General features: G+C 51.1%; 9 protein-coding genes across 9 annotated transcripts; 4 read left to right on the top strand and 5 right to left on the bottom strand.

Moving 5' to 3' along the window:
* Positions 1 to 598: 598 nt before the first annotated feature.
* Positions 599 to 4,383, bottom strand: VE01_02617 (uncharacterized protein). Its single transcript, XM_018272125.2, has 3 exons — positions 2,642 to 4,383; positions 2,203 to 2,585; positions 599 to 2,144 (listed from the first exon to the last, which is right to left on the bottom strand). The coding sequence occupies exons 1-3, from the start codon at positions 3,954 to 3,956 to the stop codon at positions 1,260 to 1,262; spliced, it is 2,583 nt and encodes an 860-aa protein (XP_018133017.1). The 5' UTR covers positions 3,957 to 4,383; the 3' UTR covers positions 599 to 1,259.
* Positions 4,384 to 5,346: 963 nt separating this feature from the next.
* On the top strand, positions 5,347 to 6,368 carry VE01_02616 (uncharacterized protein). The gene is made up of 4 exons (XM_059463457.1): positions 5,347 to 5,609; positions 5,730 to 5,781; positions 5,880 to 6,079; positions 6,222 to 6,368. The coding sequence occupies exons 1-4, from the start codon at positions 5,502 to 5,504 to the stop codon at positions 6,264 to 6,266; spliced, it is 405 nt and encodes a 134-aa protein (XP_059319931.1). The 5' UTR covers positions 5,347 to 5,501; the 3' UTR covers positions 6,267 to 6,368.
* Positions 6,369 to 6,603: 235 nt separating this feature from the next.
* On the bottom strand, positions 6,604 to 8,720 carry PRP21 (SF3a splicing factor complex subunit). The gene is made up of 3 exons (XM_059463456.1): positions 8,247 to 8,720; positions 8,129 to 8,182; positions 6,604 to 8,072 (listed from the first exon to the last, which is right to left on the bottom strand). Exons 1-3 carry the CDS (start codon positions 8,338 to 8,340, stop codon positions 6,919 to 6,921), a joined length of 1,302 nt encoding a protein of 433 aa, XP_059319932.1. The 5' UTR covers positions 8,341 to 8,720; the 3' UTR covers positions 6,604 to 6,918.
* Positions 8,721 to 8,831: 111 nt separating this feature from the next.
* On the top strand, positions 8,832 to 12,391 carry VE01_02614 (uncharacterized protein). The gene is made up of 4 exons (XM_018272122.2): positions 8,832 to 9,443; positions 9,503 to 9,792; positions 9,844 to 11,594; positions 11,679 to 12,391. Exons 1-4 carry the CDS (start codon positions 9,154 to 9,156, stop codon positions 12,231 to 12,233), a joined length of 2,886 nt encoding a protein of 961 aa, XP_018133018.1. The 5' UTR covers positions 8,832 to 9,153; the 3' UTR covers positions 12,234 to 12,391.
* Positions 12,392 to 12,744: 353 nt separating this feature from the next.
* On the top strand, positions 12,745 to 14,484 carry VE01_02613 (uncharacterized protein). The gene is made up of 3 exons (XM_018272121.2): positions 12,745 to 13,117; positions 13,221 to 13,974; positions 14,030 to 14,484. Exons 1-3 carry the CDS (start codon positions 12,945 to 12,947, stop codon positions 14,243 to 14,245), a joined length of 1,143 nt encoding a protein of 380 aa, XP_018133013.1. The 5' UTR covers positions 12,745 to 12,944; the 3' UTR covers positions 14,246 to 14,484.
* Positions 14,485 to 14,956: 472 nt separating this feature from the next.
* Positions 14,957 to 15,509, bottom strand: SNX3 (Sorting nexin; the record flags this gene model as incomplete). Its single annotated transcript, XM_018272120.1, has 3 exons — positions 14,957 to 14,985; positions 15,037 to 15,358; positions 15,432 to 15,509. The coding sequence occupies 3 exons, from the start codon at positions 15,507 to 15,509 to the stop codon at positions 14,957 to 14,959; spliced, it is 429 nt and encodes a 142-aa protein (XP_018133012.1).
* A 275-nt stretch (positions 15,510 to 15,784) lies between these two features.
* SEC2 (rab guanine nucleotide exchange factor S2) lies at positions 15,785 to 18,806 on the bottom strand. Its single transcript, XM_018272119.2, has 3 exons — positions 18,527 to 18,806; positions 17,809 to 18,461; positions 15,785 to 17,763 (listed from the first exon to the last, which is right to left on the bottom strand). Exons 2-3 carry the CDS (start codon positions 18,457 to 18,459, stop codon positions 16,255 to 16,257), a joined length of 2,160 nt encoding a protein of 719 aa, XP_018133015.1. The 5' UTR covers positions 18,460 to 18,461; positions 18,527 to 18,806; the 3' UTR covers positions 15,785 to 16,254.
* Positions 18,807 to 19,052: 246 nt separating this feature from the next.
* Positions 19,053 to 20,189, top strand: VE01_02610 (uncharacterized protein). The gene is made up of 2 exons (XM_018272118.2): positions 19,053 to 19,327; positions 19,393 to 20,189. The coding sequence occupies exons 1-2, from the start codon at positions 19,081 to 19,083 to the stop codon at positions 20,013 to 20,015; spliced, it is 870 nt and encodes a 289-aa protein (XP_018133014.2). The 5' UTR covers positions 19,053 to 19,080; the 3' UTR covers positions 20,016 to 20,189.
* A 51-nt stretch (positions 20,190 to 20,240) lies between these two features.
* VE01_02609 (uncharacterized protein) lies at positions 20,241 to 23,052 on the bottom strand. The gene is made up of 5 exons (XM_059463455.1): positions 22,790 to 23,052; positions 22,626 to 22,705; positions 22,464 to 22,496; positions 21,602 to 21,946; positions 20,241 to 21,556 (listed from the first exon to the last, which is right to left on the bottom strand). Exons 1-5 carry the CDS (start codon positions 22,849 to 22,851, stop codon positions 20,484 to 20,486), a joined length of 1,593 nt encoding a protein of 530 aa, XP_059319918.1. The 5' UTR covers positions 22,852 to 23,052; the 3' UTR covers positions 20,241 to 20,483.
* Between the last annotated feature and the right edge of the window lie 239 nt (positions 23,053 to 23,291).

Here is a 23,291-nt window from a genome sequence, read left to right as displayed (position 1 = left end):
ATGTTGATGAAGAATATACACATATATATACCCATAACACCCTTATATCAAGACTATATAAATTGTATATAAATATAAAACAAACACATCCTCAACCACTCTATCCATATTCCCATTATATATATCCTCATAGTGTACTCCAGCACAATTTCATCCCATCTCTCCCTTGCCCGTCATCTCGCCAAGCTCCCTTCCCCGATCCCCCGTCCACTCTCCCCCTAGCACGATCACACAGACACCCACCACACACAGCAAAACTCCCGTTAAATCCCACCCAGGCGAATATTCTGATTGGCCCACTCCCCCAATTAAAGGGGCCCAAGCGGGTGGCAGCTCAAACACGAAAACTACGCGACTACCGTGATGTAGTAGTGCATATGATGTCAGGGGATAGGATAGCCAGTTAGGTGCTTTATGGGGGGATAGTAGAGCATTGACGAATTGATGGTTTCTTCACGGATATGCAGGATACTGCGTCCGAGGGTATCAAGTGTATCAAGTGACAGAGATATTACAGCTGCATTGCTACTCTACTCTGCTACAGTTGGTTACTCTACTACAGTTGGTTGTTGATGCAGATGCGAGGAATAGGGGTTTGAGAAGTGCGTGTACAGATCACGGTGCATAACACACCCGCGTCACTACTCCACCACCACCATCATGGCATCACACACAGCACCACACAGACACCCCTCACCCTCACCCTCACTACGGTCACAATCACACAACCACCCCTAACAAATCGCTGCACATAACCCAGCAGCAGCAGCAGAAAAGAACACACATATCTCAAATTCCCCAACTCCAGCTCCCAGTAACTTCCCAGCTATTCCCGGTTCAGTTCAGGGCTCTTAATTCCTATTCTTACAAAGGTTTGCTCGTCCGTATTCTATGTATCACATCCCTTCCCTTCCCTTTCCTCATCATCACCTTCCTCCTCACTATCTTCCCCTGCTCCTATCCATTCCGCATCATCACCTTCCCACCATGGCTTTCGGGTTCACGCGTAGCCTCCCCACTACGCTCAGCCCACGCATAACCAACCAACCATCCACCCACCACCACCAACAAACAAAAGAAGACTTCGCGCGTATGATGAAGACGATCGACGATGTGAAGTAAAGCAACAACAACGGCAAAAACAAACTCCGAAAACTCCAGGACTCCAGGGCTAATGTTGAACCTGATAATGTGTGCGTGCATGCCGTAACGGGCATGCTTGATGTTGAAAACAATGAATAAAATGCCTGTCGATGAGTTCACTGCGCTGCCGCCGCTGCCTCCATAAGCGCCGCCGTCTCAGCAGCAGCCGCAGCAGCAGCAGCAGCCGCCTTCCTCGCAATAGTCTTCTTCCCCTCCCCCCTAACGCCCTTCTTCATCACGACCTTCGTCCCGCGTCTCTTCACCACCACCATCCCGCTCTTCCTGGGCTTCACTACCTTCACCGGCGTCTCTTTCTTGGCCTTCTTTGGGCTGGGACTCGCACTCTCATCAGCCACGACAGTCAATTGCTGATTCCCAAATGACAGCTTCGCTTGCTTGAGGCCGCCTTTTGGGGATTTGGCCGGTTTAGGAGATTTAGCAGCCGCCTTTGGTGATTTCTTCGCCGCAGTAGTGGCAGCAGAAGCGCCGACCTTGCCCATCTTCTTAGCGACTTTCTTAGCCTTCGCCATCGCCTTCGCGGACTTCGTGGGCTTGACTTTGGACTTCCCGACGGGGACGAGGATCTTGCGTTTCTTAGTCACTTTCTCCTCGGCATCCCCACCCATCAACTCCTTCAACTTCCTCTTCCCCTTCTTCATCACCCCCTTCATCCCCTTAACAACCCCCTTGACACCCTTGACGGCCTCCACCTTCTTAACCTCCTTCGGTCTAGGGCCAAGCACGCCCCTACAGCTCTCGGCGCCACAGCGACATTCCTGCACGTTTCGCGAAGAGAAGGGGTCGAATTTATAATCATACGTGAGTTCCTCCCCAGTCATGATTGGATTCTTGCCAGCGAAGAGGGCCATGTGCGGTTTACCACCTACGATCCATTTGACCATCTCGCAGTTCGGTTCACAGGAGTGGTTGACGAAGCGGGCGATGGAGCCGCGGGTGGCGTCGATGATCATGTTTTGGTCGAAGAGCATGAGGTAGTAGCACTGCGGGGGTGGTAATTAGCACATAGTTAGTTTCGTCGAGGGGGTAGACTAGACTCACCTCATTATTCTTATAATCCTCCCTCATCCTCCTCTGACACTCCGGCTCCGTAATAATCTCCCCCGTATACTCCACGATGATCTGGCCCTCCTGGAAACACCTATTCGCCCTAACACCATACCCACGATCCTCTGTCTTGATCACCTCCACGCCGACACGGTACTTGCCTCCCTTGGCACGACGCTCGTGCAAGTCTGCAAATGCGCGGTTTCCGCAGAGTTCAGCGCCGAGGGGGCAGTTCCCGTTGTCGCACTCGTACAGCATCATGCGGTTATAGCAGTCCTCCCCGCAGCCGGTGGAGGGGGAGCAGATGCAGCGCGAGTCCGAGTCGCTAAAATGTTTGGTTTTCTTCCAGAGGGCGGCGGCATCGCCAATGAAGCGGTCTAAAATAGGGTTGTTAATTTTTTAAGATCGTATACATGGTGGATTGTTTGCTTACTCTTTGTTGTCTTCCTCCACTCATCTGGCTTTGGCTGTCCGGGTGGGAGGGGCGAGCACACGTCAAAGGGAAGCTTGAAGTCACGGCCGTTGAGGAGGATGCGTTGACCTGCCCAGAGGGGGAGGGGGAGGATGCTGCGTCTCTTTACTTCGGCGTTGGCCTTTGCCATTGCCTTTCTCTCCTTAGCCGTGTAGGAGTGTGAAAGGTCTACGATAGCTTCTTGTCCCGCGTAGAGACCTCTGTTCAACCATTTCTTGACTTTCTTAACTTCAGGCACCTCCTCGACAGGCTCGGGTTCGGGCTCTTTAACCTTCTCGATCTTGGCTTTCTTCTTGGGTGGCTCGTTGCCAGTGACGAGTTTGCCGCAGCTCCAGACTTCGTGGATGATAATAGGCTCCTCGGCCTTCTTCTTTGGCTGTACCTCAGTGAGAAGCTTGCCGCGGCTCCATACCTGGTTTACGACAACAGCTTCCTCAGCCTTCTTCTCCTTCTTCTTCTTGGGCGGTTCATTGCCGGTAACAAGCTTCCCGCAGCTCCACACCTCGTGTACAACAGGCTTTGTCTCGATCTTCGCAAACTCATTGGTATCAGCCAACCTCTTAAGCTCGCGCTTAATCTTGAACGAAGCCTCGTCAACTGCGTCGCGGCCTCTCTTCCCAAGCACGCTCAGCTTCTTAGTAAGGCTCTCAGTCGGTTCATTCGTGAAGCGTGCAGACTTGCGTCTCGCTGCCTCATCTTTCATAAATCGACTCTTCTTGCCCAGGCTGCTCTCACCCCCCAGGCTCATTGCGCTGCGGGATTTTTGTAACTTCCTAGCTGGCAATTGCAATTCAATACCATCCTCCACAACTTCGCGTGTCTCATCCCCATTCGTCTCCTCCGTAGAGAAATCACCATCTTCATGCGAGCTCACCAACGTCTCACCCGAAACCGTACAGCGACGCGTCACAGATCCTCCCCTCTCACTACGCGCCTTCTTCGCCGATGACGTGACGCTCTCCGCCCAATCCGCCGCCTTCACCGTAATCTTCCTGGCACGTCTCGGTCGGCCACTGCCGTCCTCCTGTTCATCATCCTCATCCCGATCTTCGTCAATGGGGTACTCCTCGTCGTCAATGTGAGCATCGAAGATCGACAACAACGGCCCGTCGCGCTTCGATCTAGGAGACGCCACGCTCGTCGAGTCAGCGATACTGGTTGGCGGCGTCGAGGACGAGGATTGCGCGTTGGATGAGGCGAGGGTGTGGCTCAGGGTTGACTCGGGGGTGTCGCAACGCGTCGCGGTATTGACCATGGAGAGCAGAGTTGCAGCCATGCTGGGTAGAGAGGGCGAGGCTATGTAAGGGTTATATCATGCGATGTGTGCGATTGCGAGGGATGGAGAGCAAGACGCGTTATTGTTTCGTGGATGTGGACGCGGTTACCTCGAGCTCAAGACGAGGGAATTTTGGTCTGGAGGTGGGAGGTGCGCGGGTTGGGGTGGATGGGAGGTGTTGGGGGTTTTGTTTGGTTATCCCCGATAAGATGGGTCGTATTATATCAGCCTCGTCCTAGGCCGCGCGACCCCCTGTAATGGAAAACAGTCTGTTTGCAAAGCCAGATGACTGACAATGAGTTGTTGATGAGTTGATGGTTTGTATGAACTGAATATGAAGTGAAGTGAAGTGAGGGTTGACAGAAAGCTAAGCGTTGATAGCAAAGTTCACAGATGTGATGTGTTGCTTGTCAGGAGAGAAAGGCTGGGACGGCTCATCTCGTCTCTCGTGAATTAGATCACCCGTGTGGTAAACATGGTGTCTCTAGCGAATAGAAACATGCATGATATAAGCAAGTACGAGCTGCACGCCATCCTCTTGCCTAAGTATTATTCCTGGCCAGAGTATTCGCCTTGTCAGAATCGCGTCAATGCTGGTGACATTGTATTTTCACAGTGCCAGTGCCTGACTTACCCCTCAAGGAATGGCACAAATAGTGCTGCGGTTGAACAGAGAATTTCCCCTTGGTATACCCTTAATTGCTCCCTTGTATATTGTCAGATGAGACAACGAATTCGGTTTTGTAAATGCTCATTTTGGCCCAAGGTCCTTTCAAAGGACGTCAGAACAATGGCACCACCCGAATTTATAAACTCCTTCTATTAATATTATACGGCTTTACCTTTAGCTTTGGTCTCCTAAGTAACGATTAGATGCTTGCTTGGTATTCGAGGGTATCTCAACTTCAAACCTACCGTTGCGACGCGCGATTTTCATAGTGCCAGCACATTGTTGCCGTCTCAGATCGGGACAAAACCAAAAGGTCAAACTTGTAGAATAGACCATTGATATGCTTTTGATAATATATTAGGTTCCATAAGTAATATATAACACATAATAATAACGCGGGTAGTTCGTAGTCCGTTTAGTTTCTGATTACAGAGTTGTCTTTAATATTTGTGAAGCATTTTATTTCTCACATTTCCACCGAATTTAATTCCACCACCACCCACCCCCATAACACGAAACCAGAACGACTAAGCAAAAATATACCTACCTAACATAAACCACACATAAACATTAATTATAAAATATTCCCAAACCCCCAAACCCCCAAACCCCATCCCGTCCTAAACCACCCTCTTACTCACCCTCCCGAGGAGATACGTCCCCATCTCCCACCACGGACATGACGTGCCATCCTCCCGAACCAATCACCATCCCCCAACCACCCATTCCCACGTGATCCATGACCGCAACCCAACTTTTGCCGAAGCGGGCCAGGAAATAACGGAATAACTTCAACTCGACCACAAACCTCCCACCCACCACTGCACAGCAACTCAATTGCCCCGCCCCGCCTCCCCTTTCCAACGATAACAAACATGTCTGCCCCATTCGCCCGCGGATTCGCGACTGCCGCCCGCCGCATGGCGTCGGAGTCGGAGGGTAGCCTTCTTAGCAAGGGCGCGAAGAAGGATCCGGAGCTTTATGTTGGTGCTTCCCTTCTTCCCCGCAAGCTCGTCGGGGGCTGGACACGGAGGGTGTTGGCTGTAGATGAGCTCGGGGATGTCAATTGGATAGAGGAGAAGCTAATGTTTGTGTCTATTTAGCTCCTGATGGCCGCTACCTGCGCTGCCGTCGGCGGTGCCGGTTACTACCTTGGTAAGCTCCCCTGCCGCCGAAACCAATTGAATTGCGGAGATGGACGAAGGGACAAGGAGAAAACAAGAAGAAGCAAGGCTAACATGGAGATTTTGTAGGCGCCAACCCAACCTCTGGAACCTCTGAGGCCCAGATCTCCACCTCCCCCAACAGCAAGCCGTGGGAGCAGCCAGCGCCGTCTGACTCCAAGGGCGACTTCAAGTACCAATACCACCCTGGTGGAAACCCGGCCAATGCGCCGAGGGATGCGCCGAGTGCGCTGCACAGCGTCATTGTTCCCAATGTCAACTTGCCAAAGGTATGTGGATAGATTTTCTGGTAGCTCTGAGGATGCGAGATGGGGGGTCATGGAGCCCTGCCGTGGAAGGAGGGACTATGCTGGAGAGTGGTTGATTGGGGGATCGATTGAGTCGAACAGTCTTGCTAACGTATTGCCACAGGAGCTCCACGAGAAGTACAACAAGTGGGGCAAGGACGGTTACTAGAGACCGCTCGTACATTTATTGGGGATCTGTATTGTATGAAGGTGTAGATAGAAGATGTGGTGCAGTCTGGCGATTTCGTAGACAAATAATGGTCTGACCTGCACATGCATCATTTGTTCCTGTGCTATTGGTTCTTGATTTTTTGATCTCTTTATTCCCGCCTTTTATACACGTAATATTGATTGCTCCGCCCCAGTCAAATGACCCCTAACTACTGTAACCAAAGCCCTCTTGAAGTGGCACATATTCCCCCCATGATTTTACAAATTATGCTTTAACCCCCACGCCTCCGACGCCAACCCTTCCCCCTTCCATACCTAGCCCCCCCTTCTACTTCCTCTCCCCAAACTTCAAATGGATATTCCTAATCTGCTCATCCACATTGACATTCTGCATCCCCGCCCCCATCCTCCCCGCATCCTTCCCCTCCGGATTCCCATCATAGCTAATGGCAGCCTTCTTCCTCCTCGCCTCCTCCTCCTCACTCAGCGCCTGCCCCGTCACGCCGTCAAACATGTCCGGCCGCTGCGACGCCAGCCGCTTGAGGTTGTTCGCCGCATCGTTGTTCCAGAGGTTCGTGGTCGCGTAGCGGGCGTCGGATTTCGATTTTTGCTCTTTCCAGCGGGGATCGAGGAGCTCGACTGTTGGGGTGTTAGTATGTGCTTAGGCTGGGGGAAATGGGGAAGGGGGGCGTACTTCTCATGTGCTCATCCAGTTCGCTGTATGGAATCTGCTGCTTGCAGTTTGGACACAGCGCCATCTGTGCGTTCTTATTCGCTGCTCGCTGCGCTGCGCGGGGGATGTAGTTCTCTTTGATCTTCATCGGTGCCGCCGCTCCACCCTTAGCTTGAGCCTGTGCGGCCTGCGCGCGTTCGCGAGCTTCAGTGCGCTCGCGGATGCGTGCCTCTTCCTCTTCCTCTTCTGCTGATTTGGTGCGGAAGGCCGGGGCCTGTGGAGGATACTGCTGTTGTGCTGGGGCGGGAGGTGGTGCCATTTGGTGGACTTGTGGGGCCTGGTAGGCGTTATAGTACGAGTCTTCTTCTGATGGGAAGGATTCCTCGATGCGGAGATTGTGGTTTATGGACATGTGGGCCTTCTGGTCTAGAGATGCGAATTGGAGCTCTGATAGCGAGGTTGGAGGTGGGAGGACGGCTTGGTCGTCGGCTTCGGTGAAGACGACGGTCTCGACGACGACGAAATCGTGCCAGTCAATTTGTGCGTAGCTGAGCTTCTCCTTCTCGGCTTCCTCCTCCTTCTTCACCTTCTGCTCGTCCTGGAACTTGAACCATTCTGCGCGTTGCTTTGCTCGGCCAAGGACGTTGAATTTGTCCTTTACGTTGCGCTCCAACTCCTGTATCCGCTCTTGTTGGAGTTTGCCTCCATCCCCATCCATTCCACCTGCCCTTAATAACGCCGTGTATTGGTCTACCAGCCGTTGGAAGAAATTGTGTAAACTGTGATTCGGGCGAAGAAAGTCGAACTGGTAATTTCCCGTCTCCCTTTGCGATAATGTAGTCATAAACTGCCTCCCATTCTTCGCGACGAAAAGCGCAGTCAACTTCACGACCTCGAGATCCTGCGCGCTGATATTGGGCATCTTTGCGGAAAAGTTGAACTCAGGAGGCTCCGGAGGCCCCTTCGGCTTCTCTGCCTCGGCGGGCACCTCTCCAGCGCGACCCGCTGCGACAACATTTCCCCTCCCTTCTCTGATCTCGCTCAGTCGCCATTGGTAGTAGGCGTTGTATGCGTCGTTTGCGCTTAGGAAGGAAAATTTCGGGTTGTGCTTCTCTTTCTCGCGGATGCGATCTGTGACATTGACATCAGCACATATCGCGCTGGCAAAGGGGATTGGGGATACACACCTTCAAAGACTGCGCCGTTTCGCGAGACGTAGCCTGCGGTCTTCTCTAGGATGGCTGGATGAAGGTCAGCAAATTGTTTCCAATGGTGTGGTGCGGGCGGAGGAGAGAGGGCGCTGACCTTTGATTTCTTTTGGGGGTAACACAACTCCTGCGGGCGCTTTAATCTCATCGAGTGCAGCCAGTACATCGGGAGCAGTGGCTGAGGGAGCCATCTGTCGAATTATGAGGGGAGTTGTCGCAAGTCGCGAGTTTTTTTGATCTATATATCTCGAGTTGAGGCGAGGCGGCGAGGCGGCGACATATTAGACTAGCACTGTACTTTTAGCGGCTCTGTGAGTTGACAGCCTTGTTGATCCCGACGCCCCTTGTCACAATCGCGGGGGAATATTGTTGCCAAGCCCGGAACGACGCGTGGGCGTGTGTCCAACAAGAGTAAATTCGGTCGTAATCCTCGATAACTGTTAAACACACAGTTCACTGTTACATGTGATATTGTTTAACAGTGCACTTTGCTTTAGATTCTGGAATCATGAATATAGATAGAAACCCATATATTTATGAATTGCCTATTGAAAAGTTGCATGAACTGTTGTTTACAAAGCCAATTAAAATTGTTCGTAACTCGTACCCATGTGCGCATAGGCGGTTCAGCTCCATATGGCTGGTTATGGCTGGTTTTGGCTGGTTTTGGACACGGTGCCTTCACAATCCACACATAGCTCGTACTCAATCTTGGCCCCAACTCCTTTCTTCACACAACCAACCTGGGCCTTCTGCTCAGCGAAGACGATTTACTACTCTACCTGCCTTTTTATCTCCTTCAGATGGAGTCTTTTTAATTCTAGCACTTCTTCTTCTTTACATTACTTTCGTTAACTACAATTGGGAGTGTTCAGTGTTCAGTTTGCGGATCCAGGGGCCACTTTAGAGCCTTCCGTGGAAGCGTGTCTAGCCTGGTTCTATTTTAAGGATCGCCATATTCTTCTTCCTCATCGCATCGGTGCTTTCACAGCTGCACAATCAGAATGGCGAAATCGAAGAATGCTCGCTCGTCGCCGAGTGCTGTGCCTGCCAGCGAGGGTGCACCTCTCATTCCAGTGCCGACGCAAGTCCAAGTTCCAGTCCCAGTCGTCGCGACCGTGAAGAAAGGCGCCATCAAGCGCAATGACTACACGTCGGATGGGGTCAAGGACAATGATGTCTTCAACCTGCCGGGATCTGACTACAGAGTCATGATCTTCGTGACAGTGATTGCTGCCATTGTCAGGCTGTTCCGGATATATCAGCCAAGCAGCGTTGTGTTCGACGAAGTCCAGTTCGTATTCTCCAGCTCCCCCCCAGGTATCGCTCCAGCTAACCATACCCCCTTTCTAGCTTCGGCGGCTTCGCATCCAAATATATGAAGGGAAAGTTCTTCATGGACGTCCACCCTCCGCTCGCCAAACTTCTATTGACGCTGGCCGGATTCATGGCTGGCTTCGACGGCAACTTCGACTTTAAGGAGATCGGCAAGGATTATATTGAGCCTGGTGTACCATACGTGGCCATGAGAATGCTGCCGGCAATCTGCGGTATTCTGCTCGTGCCAGTCATGTTCCTCACACTGAAGGCTGCTGGCTGCCGCACTATGACCGCTGGCTTGGGCGCTGGACTCATTATCTTTGGTAGGCAGATCATATCGCAGTTGTTTTGTGGACAATACTAACGATAACCAGAGAACGGACTCCTCACTCAAGCACGTCTTATTCTTCTCGACTCTCCTCTTATGATCATGACTGCCATCACTGCGTTGGCGTTCACATCTTTCACAAACCAGCAAGAACAAGGTCCCGCGAAGGCTTTCCAGCCAAGCTGGTGGTTCTGGCTTGCCATGACCGGTCTAGGTCTTGGTGCAACTGCCAGTGTGAAGTGGGTCGGCCTTTTCACAATTGCCTGGGTTGGCAGCTTGACTGTTGTTCAACTCTGGGTTGTGCTCGGTGACTATAAGAACGTCACCCCAAGACTACTCTTCAAGCACATCCTCGCCAGAGTGTTTTGCCTGATCTTGATCCCGGTAACATTCTACATGGCAATGTTTGCTATTCACTTCCAGATCCTTCAGAACCCTGGTGAGGGTGATGGATTCATGAGCTCCGAGTTCCAGGCCACTCTGAACTCCAAAGGCATGAAGGACGTCCCCGTCGATGTTGCCTTGGGAAGCCGAGTCAGCATCAGACATCACAACACCCAGGGAGGATACCTTCATTCCCACAACCTGATGTACCCCGGTGGCAGCAAGCAGCAGCAGATTACTCTTTACCCCCACAAGGACGAGAACAACGTCTGGCTTCTGGAGAACACTACGCAGCCACTCGATGTCAATGGCGAGAATATCAACGGCTCCTACGCTTGGGATACCATTTCTCCCCCTGCCTTCTTGAAGGATAACGACGTTATCAAGTTGTTCCACATTCCTACCAACAGACGCCTTCACTCTCACGATGTTCGCCCACCTGTGACTGAGGCTGATTGGCAAAACGAAGTTTCCGCCTACGGCTACGAAGGGTTTGAGGGTGATGCGAATGATTTCTTCCGCATTGAGATCGTTAAGACCAAGTCCGAAGGGGAGCTAGCAAAGGAGCGTGTTCGCACTATCCAGACAAAGTTCCGCCTCATTCATGTCATGACTGGCTGCGCCCTTTTCTCTCACAAGGTCAAGTTGCCTGATTGGGCTTCCGAGCAACAGGAAGTGACCTGCGCAAAGCAGGGCACCCTGCCAAACAGCATCTGGTTCATCGAGCAGAACGAGCACCCTCAGCTCGGAGCTGACGCAGAAAAGGTCAACTACAAGAACCCCGGTTTCCTTGGCAAGTTCTGGGAGCTGCAAAAGGTTATGTGGCAGACCAATGCCGGCCTTGTCGAGTCTCACGCCTGGGACTCCCGTCCAATGTCGTGGCCCATCCTGGAACGCGGTATCAACTTCTGGGGCAAGGACCACCGTCAAATTTATCTCATTGGAAACCCCATCATTTGGTGGTCATCTACCCTGGGTGTTGCCATCTTCGCCCTTTTCCAGGGCATTGCCGTTTTAAGATGGCAGCGTGGCTACAAGGATTTCAACAATTCGACCTTCAAGCGATTCAGCTACGAAATCGGCACCTCCATCCTGGGCTGGGCTTTCCACTACTTCCCCTTCTACCTCATGCAGCGTCAGCTGTTCTTGCACCACTACTTCCCAGCCTTGTACTTTGCTGTTATGGCGCTTTGCCAGACTTACGATCATATTACCAACCGCATCCCAGGAATTGGTCTCCGTGAGAACCCAATAATTGGCAAGCTCGGTGCTGTTGTTTTCTTGGGTCTCAGCATGGTTGCCTTTGGCCTGTACTCGCCTCTGGCATATGGTAACCCGTGGACCCAATCCGCATGCAAGCAGGTGAAGCTGTTCAGCAAGTGGGATTGGGACTGCAACACTTTCCACACCACCGTAAGTATTACCAACCCACCACTACGGATATCGACAAGCCGCGGTGTCGACCTTTAATGGTACCGAAATGCTAACAGTATATAGTATGATCAATACAATGTCAAGCAGGTGCAATCCCCAGTTGCCAACGTTGCGCCAACCTCCGCGCCGGCACCACCGGCAGCTATCCCGGAAGCCAAGGTCGAGGAACAAGCTCAGAAGCCAATCGTTGAGCAAGAGCAACCCGTGATGTCTGTCGCCCCTGTCTACAGCGAGGCACCGATCCTTTCCGGCAGCCAGAGCGTGGTTTCTCGCGAGGAGAGAGTCGAGTACCGCGACCAAGACGGCAACCTCCTCGACGCGGAGCAGGTCAAGGCTCTTTCAGGCAAAGTCAGCTTCCAGACCCGTTACGAGACACGCACCCGCATCGTCGATGCGTCTGGTGTTGTGATTGAGCAGGGCGAGGCTTCTGTTGCCCCGCCGCACCCTGATGTTGATAATGTTGACCCCGAGACCGTTGCTGTCCCGGAGAAGGAGGCTGAGGCTGCGCCAGCGTCGCAGAGCAAGGCGGAGGAGGACCTCGTGAAGGAGGCGGCGATTGAGAATGCTAAGAAGGGGGAGGCTAAGCCTGCGAGCGATGTGCAGGAGGCTACGGTATAAAATATTTCATTTGTTTAAGGGGGATGGGTAACGACGAGGGCTTGGCGGTGATAGGTTCTACTTGTATATCAGATCAGTAATATTTATGTGATTTATGTGAACACCAGTAGAAATAAATCGTAATTTATAGTGCTCGTGGCTCTTAAAAGTTTAGAGAGGCTCCTATAGTTGAGGAATCATACTCTCGCTTTAGTTTGGTCTCTGAGTAAGTGGCCTATAAATTGAAGCCCTGAGTGATTGAACGCCTCCAATTGAACTATTTTTGCTGTAGACATTGCTGTTATAAACAGGCCCTCTATAAATTTTTAGATGGCACGAGAAATTGATCCTGTACTATTTTGTGGATTATCGCCATTAAGGAGTTTTATATACTGGTATGAGTTGCCCTGGGCTAAATCGGGCTTGGCTTCCCCGGACGCTCCGGAACATGGACCGAAAGTGCTTGTCACCAAACGACGGCTAGTTCCGCTCATTTTTCGCTATCCGGGTCACAAAATTTATATGTCCAGCAAGTCAGGGAGAGAGAGCGACAAATAAATTTCCAAAACCTAACATATATTTACCACCCTCATTTTTGTACTACCCCCTTCATACCCTCTTTCAATCTTCTTTCGATTATATTTCATGATAATCTAAAAACCTATCTTAATTTACGGCGTGCCCTGAGTCGAATTCCGGCCCGGGTTTTTGCAACCATCAACATCCCCGTTCATGTCGTTCACCTCAACTCGTCAGGGCGCGTCTGCCTCACAATCTGTACCTGCGCAACTGGTCGAGTCGCGGGAAAATGGCGATGTCCTACCCTTTAACCAAGTCGACGCGAAGCAAATAAATAGAAAGCCCCTGCCGGTGGCGAAGTCATGGGCGCATCTTGTCGCTGGAGGGTCCGTCTCCCCATCCCTTACACCCAAATTTTCTCCGCGCCCCCTTGGTTCTTCCCGGCCTACCCTAAGGTCGCCCAAAGTGCCCAAAACTAACATCTCCCAGTGTCGGAGGCATGACAGCAGCCGCCCTCACAGCGCCCCTGGACGTCCTCAAAACCCGCCTGCAATCCGACTTCTACCAATCCCAACTGCAATCCAACCGCGCCCGCCTGGGCATCTCACCGCACGCACACCTCTCCCCGGCACGCTCCGCGATCCTCCACTTCCGCGAAACGTTCCAGATCCTGTTCAGCGTGCATAAAGTCGAAGGATGGCGCGCGCTCTTCAAGGGGCTGGGGCCGAACCTGGTCGGCGTAGTGCCGGCGAGGAGTATCAACTTCTACACGTACGGCAACGGGAAGAGGATTATTGCGGATAACTTCAACCATGGGGAGGAGAACACGTGGGTTGTTTTGCTGGCGGCGGCGACGGCGGGGGTGGTGACGAGCACGGCGACGAATCCGATTTGGATGGTTAAGACGAGGTTGCAGCTTGATAAGAATGTGTCGGAGAGGGCGGGGGAGGCGGTGGTGAGGAGGTATAAGAATAGTTGGGACTGTGTAAAACAGATAATAAGGAATGAGGGGATTAGGGGCATGTACAAAGGGATGAGTGCGAGCTATCTGGGGGTGTCGGAGAGCACCTTACAGTGGGTGCTGTATGAACAGATGAAGGGATACCTGAGGAGGAGGGAGGAAAAAATTATCACAAGTGGACGAGAGAAGAATATCTGGGATCGAACAGTTGAGTGGACAGGCAAAGTGGGCGCGGCCGGAGGCGCAAAGCTGGTTGCGGCTATCATCACCTATCCCCACGAGGTATGTTAAACCAACCCAAGATTTGGCAGAGATATGTTAACTAACATAACCATAGGTTGTCCGCACACGTCTTCGCCAAGCCCCCACAATTGCCGACGGAAAGCCAAAGTACACCGGTCTGATCCAGTGCTTCAAGCTCGTCTTTAAAGAAGAGGGCATGGCATCCATGTACGGCGGCCTAACACCGCATCTGCTACGCACAGTTCCCAGCGCAGCGATTATGTTCGGCATGTACGAAGTTATCCTCCGGTTCCTGGACACGCCGGCGTGAGTATATCCGAGGATATAGTATCATATTGTATATATACATGAGAAACGTGGGGCCTTTCATGCTGAGCATGGGGGTCCTGGGCAGCGGAGAGGATATCTCCTCTCTTGATCTCCTATTCAAGATGGATGAGGAATGAGGTGCATTGTACTATTATAGAAGGTCGTGGTGGGGTAAACGGCGTTATGCTTTACGGCTGGTGTAGGATATTGGATATATTTGTAAGAATTAATAACGAGGTGTACAACAATGGCTTGAGATCAGAACTCTGATGCAGATATGGCGTGAGTGCTTAAATGCCGTTGATATCTTGCTCCCAGTGAATATTTCAGCCTATAGACTAACACAAAGCAATGCTCCCTGAAGCAACACACACATTCTCAGAAACATCAATCATTCATACGCAAAGAGTGAGCTAGCTAAAGCAAACGGGAAAAAGTCCACCCTAAACATGCCGTGCATAAACGCCCTCCCAGCAACCAGTCGCTATGAAATGGATATCATCCTTCAATCGCTTTCCCACAGTTGTTGCGCTACGAAATGCCCTCCAGCTCCCGAACCGAAACGTGTCCGCTTTCACATCACCTCTCTCTGTCATTCTGCCCTCATATCCCCCATGATTGCTGGATCACTCCCACTCCGTCTCGGCCGTCGTCTCTTTTTCAATTTCCCAGGCTGTCGTTTTCCCTTCTTGGCACCATCACGCACCGATGTTCACCAAGCATTGCGATCCCAATTCGGGTCTATCTCCGTCAGTCTTCAGCCCCCACCCCACCCCCCCGGAACAAACTCACCCTGCACAAACCCCGCCAGAACCTTACTCCCCGTCTGCAACAGCGGGTGTCCCACCACAATCTGCAAGAAGCGCTGCAACCCCTCCCTACGATGCTCAATCACATCATCACTAAATCGATTCGTAAACACCTTCCCCGGCAGCGGCGGGATCGTCACGCGCGCACTCTCGCGCTCCAGGATATCGCGGAAATACTCAAAGTCCGAGTAGCGGCGTCGCACCGTCGACTGGCGCAGCTTGAAAGCCGGGATGTTGGTGCGGCACAGGATCTCGTAATCGGTGTACATGGCGCGGCCGACGCCGTGGGTGCGGGGGTTCTTGACCTATAGGGGTTGGGGGTCAGTATATAGGGGTCTTGGGGAGGGGAGAGGAGGGGTAGGCTGTGGGTGGGCTCACCTCTATCTCGAGGAAGTTCTCGGGGGGGCCGTAGATCTCCTCGAAGGACTGCTGGCGCGCATCTGGCATGGCCTGCATGATCAAAACGTCTTCGCGCCTACCGCGCTACAAAACCCAGCGGACGAATAAAAAGGCTCCCTCTTGGCGTCCTCTCTGGACTGTCGGAGTGGTAAGCTGGGTAATAAGGCTGTCGCGTGGGCGAGGAAACCGTTATAGGGCGGGCAGAGTATGGAAGAGTTGATGAGAGAGTGTGATCTTGATATGATCGTGTCTGATGTCGATTTCTCGCTGCGGCTCTGTAAAGGGCGTTTATGTGGCTGTTGTCCACGAGGTCCGTCCATCTTGGCTTTCTAGTCCAGCCTCATGCGGGGTTATCGGCGGCCGTCAATCACGTGCTGGAATACGATGAGCACAACACTTACTCAACTCGAACAGAGATGCTCTTGTGGGCCCTGGACAGGAACTAAAGAGTATAGCTTGGCATCATATTGCAATATGAGAGTGTAATATAGTTCGTGATAAAAAGCTGGTGAAGTTTGCCGCAACTAGTAGAGAAGGGGTAGTTACATATATTGTGCTTGTTCGTGATGTGTCTTGTAAATTATTCATGGCTGTACTCTACAAGACAGCCCGTCTATCTAGTAGGAAGCTTCTATTCCCTTTCACACAGTGATTTCCCAGTTCATAAATGCCACCGACACCGACCCATTCAATGCTGCCCGTTGCCCCAAAACGCCGCCCCACGCCAACCAAAACCCATGCGCCTTATATGACCATTTGAGGCTCTCATATTATTGAAGAGCCCAGTTCCTGAATCTCTAACTTATTCCGGCCGTGGAATAGTGATGGAGAGCCTCTTCTCCTCTTTACTTCCCGTCTCCGATACCGCAAGCGATTGCGATGAGGCACGGTTCGATTTATCGCTCTCTTCTGTCGCTGGCGCCTCGTCTGAAACTTGTTTCGCTTCAGGAGACGTAGCAGCTACGTCGCTTTCCTTGGGAGGAGGCTCCAGAGCATCCTCCTGAGCAGCCTTCCATAATCCTTCGGCTGTGTCGTTTCTTAGATTCTTACTCGCTCTCTTTTTCGCTGCTATTAACGAAGCTTCATCTCCGTCAAGATCGATCCGCGAGGCTGTGATATCGTCAGGAAGTGGTGTAATGTCCCTGGGTACTATCTTTCCAGTCTCTTCTAGCTCTTTCAGCATTTCAACTTCCTCGCTAGCCCTTGGAGCCACTTCCGGAAGTTGATTGTGGGCAGCGCCAACCGGTATAACTCCTCCACCCATTCGAGCCCAGAACATTTGTTCTCGTAACCTTACGCTCTCCTCCCACGCATTTTTCTCCGCTTCTTCATCTTCGCACCTCCAGTGGCCATCTTTGAGCATTCGCAGAAACCCAAGGAAGTCGCAGCTACTCCTAACTCTCCCGAGACAGTATTTACACAGAGGGTATCTCTGTGCCGTATCACTCTCGCTTGTTCGAAAGCGATGTGTTCGTGCTTGCTTTGGATCTTTGCGTGATTCTCCACAAAGCGAACAAGCAAATACGTATAATTTTTGGACGGCTGTAGTAGGTGTTGGCATCGGATCCACTACGAGCGTTCCCTCGCACATGGCATTGAGAACGCTTCTCCTAGCCAGCCACGAGAGTCCAGGAGCAGTATCAAGGCGAAGCGTTGGCTCAATATCTTCAGCCAATGCGCGCTTGTAAAAGCGGGTTTCTTTGAGTGGAGTTGCAGGGCCTGCTGGTGTGGTGCTGGCGCTGACTGCGGATGCAGGCGTGATAGGTGTGACTGGAGTTGAAGCAACGGTGGCAGAAGTTGCTATTGATGAAGTCGAGCCATTGGAGGGTGTGTGCCGTAGAACTGGTGATGGCTGACTTGAAGCCCCTCCAAGTCCCAGCCCCAGCGAAAACCCTCCATACGACCCACTCGTTACCCTGCTTCCTGGCCCATTCTTGGATGATCGCACCAGGGTTACAAAGTCGCCATAGGCAGCCAAATCTGTTCTAAGGACAGGCTGCAACAGATGCGTGAAGCTGGTAGGATATGAGGGCGTAACCTCTAAATCCCCCGTGGGTGAATGTACGGGCCGTACAACACTTTCGTCCTTGTCATCAAACTGCTTCAAACCAGGTGTTGGCGGTGCTGAGGGATTGGACTGCTCTTCTTTCTTCTCCTGCATTTGAGCCATTACTCGTTTCAGTTCCGCTAGCTGTTCTTCATGTGACTTTAATAGCGTCTTTGTATCTGCTAGTCGAGCTTTGAGCATCTCGTTTTTCTTTTCCATGACTTCGTGATCCCGCTGAGAATTCTCTCGAGCAATAGTGACCATCTATACGGGGTCAGCAAACACCATCAAGCGACATGAACCACGAACCTTATTGGCCTCTTCGAAGAGAGCCGTGGTTAGGTTCTCCAGCTCCAACTCAATGGCTGCTTTCTCTTTCTCAGCAACGCCACGCTTCTTTGCCTCCTCAGTCAAACTCGCTAAAAGCTTTGTCCTTTCCGCCTTCACGACGCCGAATTCCACCAGGGAGCCATTTGTGATCTGGCTAGCATGACTCTCAGCCTCAGCTTCAAGCTGCCGAATACGTTCTCGAGATGCATCCAGCTCCGAACGTGTCTGATTCAGCATGTCCCCCAGATTTGTTTGATGATTGATGGCATTGATAAGCTTGTTACTTAGTGTCGCAACTTCGTCATTGAGATCCGGGTGGTGTGAGGGGCTTGGTGGCTGTGAGCCGTCGGGAGGAGACATAGTGCGGCTTCTTGGATCCGGAATGGTGCTCATACTCTCGTCCTCGTCGTTGTAGGAGCTTGAGCGCTGGGAGCTTCCCACTGACGCAGCGCCGACGCTCAAGTTGGTGGAGCTGTTGTTAAGCGCGGATGTAGATATGGCTCTCGCCGTGCGATTCGAAGACAAGTCTGGGGGCGCTTTAGGAGATGCCGAATATGATCTGACGTGACTGCTGGGGCTAGCGCTGCGCGATAATGGCGACGGTGGGTGAAGGACCCATCCTGCAATCATGGCTTTATCCAGCGATGTACGATTAGAATAAAGCATTTAGACTATCATGGGGCAAGTCAGAACTCACTCGGTCAGATTATATATACACTTCTCGGCCAAGTAAATGAATACTAAAGCACGTTAGATAATGGTCGAGGAGGTGAGGAGCGTCGCAGAGGCGGGATGGTGACGGAGGGTCACTAGAAGTGACCTGGGTGAGGTCCGGTTGTCGACATCCCACGGTCACTGTCATGGGCGGGCGGCAAGATCAAGGACCGGACTGGCTGAAACGTGGATAGTAATGGACTATTCAGGTATGACCAGTGCACCTAGGCAGCCTGGGCCCGTGAATACAACTTCATGTAAATATTATAGCTATATCATAGGGTCTCTCTTCTCTTTAATTTAATTCCCAAGTAGCTATCATTTAAAGTCCTTGCCAAGAACATTTGGGCTCAAGAACCCTATAAGGGCCTGTACCAGTTCCCTTGCCGCCAGTATGTTTGCAAAAAAGCGGCCTTATATAAACGGCTCAGATATATTGACGTTCTAACCACACATGTTGACATTGGTAGTCCCAACCGGCCCTACTATTTTACCGACCTAGACCTGATCAAAAAGTTCTGGGCCTCCTTCAAGGTTATGGGACGCAGCTTGCGCCATTCCTTCGACAGAATCGCAAACATGGCGCATTTAATACGGCGTCCAGCACTGGGTTTAGCTCTCCGGTCGCCTTTCTTACAGACTCGATCCTTTAGTCATGGTCTCCCTCGCTGTGCCTTCAACAGCAGACAGCAGCCACAGCAGCCTAGGATCCCATCGGAGCGTAGTGTACGCATTGCCGCCAAAGAGATGAGCCAAATGACGTCCGATTTTGGCTTGCTACCAGGTATGCCCCGGATTTTGCGAATGTCTCGCTATAACGAGGTTTTTTACTGATATGCCCCTCAACAGACACCATCGTCGCCCCGTCGAGTGCCAACCGTCCCTCCCTGCTCGCGTCCCCAAACGCCCTCGCCAAGTTACAATGGGCACGATTGAAGCGCAAAGCCGCCGATCTTATGATAATGACCATATATCGATGGTCCCACCGGAAGCATGGCCTCAAAATCCATTTTCGGAAAACCGCACCAACGGCTGTAGCGCTACACCAGCAGATGTATACTGCCTTCGCCGATGGCAACATTGAGCTACTAAAGAAGATAACCTGTGAAGGCCTCTATGAATCTTTCGCATCGCGCATCCACACGCGACCTCGCGGCGAGCGGTGGAAGTGGGAAGTGATAAAGTACACGAGCAAGCCACGAGTAATGAGTAATCGCGCTGCGACGCTGCCAGTTGATGATGCTGGGGTTCGCCAGGCCGTCGTGCGTATCTGCAGCAGGCAGAGGCTAAGTAGGTATAAAGCGGATGGGAGCCTGGTGGCGGGTACGGGCGAGGAGAGGGACGTAATGGAATATGTGGTAATTCAGAGAATGCTGTGGGAGGGGAAAGAGAATGACTGGATGGTTTGGGGAACGACAGAGGAAACCACCTTGGAAGCCATCGAGGAAGCTAAAAGAAAAGCACTGGAGTGAAGACGTGAAAGATAAGGAAGGGCAAGTTTTGTACGATATTAACATGCCAGCGTCATTGCATAAGTGCCATGTATAGAAACAAAGTGTAGAATACTTCGATCAGAACTAAATAGAAGAAAACTCCCAAGACTAATAACATGTCGCGGTTGCCTCGTTAATCATGAAAAAATCCACGAGAAATATCTTCGCTGCACAGGGGTTTTTATATGATTTTATAGTAAATCTGGGTACTATGGAACTAAATGCTACCTTCCAACAACACACAAAATCTTCACCTATTTTTATATGGCCTTATGCACGATGAATATGGTAGTATATAGTAATAGTTTAGTATAGTATATAATAACTAATACCTTATTAGATTGTCCCTCGTCGAGTTTCGATTATTCAGTAATCGACAAGCATGTAATACCCCTCGCAGTATGAGCAACGGAGCAACTCAATGAACTTATTATGGTCTTGGCAGCTCTAGAAGAACTTCCCTTTCGGATGTGACGTGACAACTCCCTCGTCGGCGGCCGTGATGTCGCCGCTGTCGGTATATTCATTGGCGTCCACAATCCGAGGACGTGTGAGGTAGTCTGGCTTATCGAGGGAATCAAAGCGTTGCCCCTTTATCTTCGCAATAAGCCACTGAAAGCTCAGTCTAACGACCAATGCACCAAAGCCCCAAAGGAGTCCTCCAAAAGGAGCAGCGACAAAAGCACCGAATGCACTCCAATCATTGGCGTATAGACCGCCTTCAAGCAAGATCAATTTTGCGCCATCAAGGGCATTCCCGAAGTAGATTGTTCCAAAGATGAATACAGTCAGAATTCCACCAAGACCGCCGATTACAACCTCAAATCCGCGCCACCAGTAGAAGCGGTCGCTAAGGCCAATAACCAATACAGGAATGGTCGAGGCAGAAACAAGGTCGGAGATCAGGTATATCTGCAGGATCGACGGCGCTTTGAGAGCAATCACAACGACAGGAAATATAAGCGCCACTATCCCAGCTCGAATAACCCAGATGTTGAGTTTGTTCCTGAACAGATCATTCGAAGCACTAGAAACCATGGCTGACTGGAAGGAGTCAAACGCTGCTGTAGAAAGCGTAACAGTCATGACCAGGACAATTCCGACAACCCAGCTGGGTAGTGTTTCCAGAAGAAGGAAGAAGGCGATGGAGCCGTCTTCGCCAGGTGCTAATGCCCCCGTCCAGACGGCGAGCAGACCCGTTACACCAACAAGCGTCAGGATGACAAGCACTATAACTGAGGCGCTTGAGACCCCTATGAAGAGGTCTTTATCAGTTCGAGAGGCGAAAGTGCGGATCCAAAAGTTGGAAAGAAAGAAGTCATTTGTGAGGACGGCGACTGGAAGAATATACAGAAGTTGCCAGCCCAGAAGAGTAGGATTGAGTAAGCCGGAAGAATCAACTAGGCTGCGATCCACATTCGTCTTAACCCCGATGGTGATAGTAGCAACTGCAACCAAAAAGAAGACCATGACTGCTTGGATATTGTCGGTTATAAATGAGATTTTGAAGCCACCGAGAGCTACAACGATCAGCAAAAGAACAGAAACAGGCAAGGATGACCTACAGGTATATATCGTCGTTACGACGGCTTGCACGATGATTGCTGGCAGGCCATCCATTCCAGTCAAAGCACCGACGATTTGCTGCATTGCAGAGAGTTCTGCTACCATGTACAGAAACATTGTGACCAGCGTGAGAAAGCTGAGAAACATAGCTGTAGCAACACCATATCGTTGTCTTGTCCATTCCGTGAGAATAAAGCCTTCGGGGCATTTATTTCTAATAATCGGGCCAAGGATAGCAAATATCATAAGAGGAGCCGCTGAACTAACGGCATAGACGATCACGCCTTGCACGCCAGTAAGAGCAGCCAGTTGCGGGTATGAGAACAGAATACCGGAACCCAGGGCTGTTTAATTGAAAAAAAAAATCTAATGTTAGCAGTCTGCAACAATGGGGGGAAGGGGGTTTCGAGGCGGCAGCACTTTCCCACGCAAGCATTAACTTGATCGAGTAATCACGGTACAATCTCAGCTTCACCTGAGCAAAACACTGAGATATCTCTCCCTACGTGAACATAGAGAAGAGGTGTATCCCAGTATTTGCCAGGTTCAGCGCCCGTAGTGAAGCCACACAATGCCCGCTCTCTGCCACCTCCTCGGCCTCCAAAGCCAACACAGCCAAATTGCAAAATGCCTGCTCTAGAGTGCCAAGGAGAAGGTTCGAGGCGTACATGGTATTTTCTGCAAATACGAACCTTATGATTTAATAACTCATGGTTTGCAGTTGGGATCTGTCGGAGAGTTTTCACTCTCTTGGGCGATATTCGTGTTGCTTGTTCGTGCTGGGAATCCGTATATATATATATACGAGAGTTGCTGCCGCCGTTCACCGAATCGAAAACAAAGGCGCCGCAAAGTACTTACCAGAAGCGACAAAGTTAAGCGCCAACGGTCCGGCTATGAATCAATATTAGCAGCTGTTTTTCTAATATTGGGGGGGGGGGTGGTCAATTGGGGGAGGCGCTTCAGCTGTTGGGGGACAGGATTGACGCCAGACACGGAAGGGTCGTGTGGAGGTTATCTAACCAGTCTGCGTTCTGTTGCTGGAGAGGAACTCGTCTTTCGTCTGATGCCGGAGCCGCCATGCGATGGCACAGCCAAAAATCCTGAAGGCACGGCAAGTTAGTTCTGAAATACCCTTCTCGTCTTCAGGAGAGACTGGTAGTAAAGATTTAATGGGAGAGTCGCACAGGAAGGAGCCATAGGTGATATAGATCAGGGCATTTGATGCCTGCGTGGAAGGTTGTCCCATGGCGTGACTCTTGGAGCTTTTATGTCTCGGTTTAGCAATACACGATAGAAACTGTTCGGCGAGTTGACTTCAAGATTTGAAGGTTTGTTGAAGTTTTTCTTTTAGATTTGGCGTCACAGGAATGGAAAACGATAAGATAAAAAGATAAAAATGGCAGTGGGGGCATCAATAAATAGCCAAGTACAGGTGTAATAAATAAAGGTACGAGTACGTACAAGAAATAGAAATTGACACACCAGTCCGGTATCGCCATTTTAGCTTTAGCTTTGGCTCTTGGATGCACCTCTAATCGAGTTAGTGACTTTTACCTGTCATACACGTGCCGCACCAACGCTATGCCGTCTCTAGCCGTGCAGAGGACAGGCAGGCCCAGGATTATTTATGCTATATTATCGAAGACGACGCACTTTTCAAAAATTATCTCCAGCCCGGAAATTCGC

The sequence above is a fragment of the Pseudogymnoascus verrucosus genome (genome assembly GCF_001662655.1).
Source record: "Pseudogymnoascus verrucosus strain UAMH 10579 unplaced genomic scaffold scaffold_8, whole genome shotgun sequence".
Taxonomy (NCBI): Eukaryota; Fungi; Ascomycota; class Leotiomycetes; order Thelebolales; family Thelebolaceae; genus Pseudogymnoascus; species Pseudogymnoascus verrucosus.
This window is presented reverse-complemented; position numbering and strand designations above follow the sequence as displayed.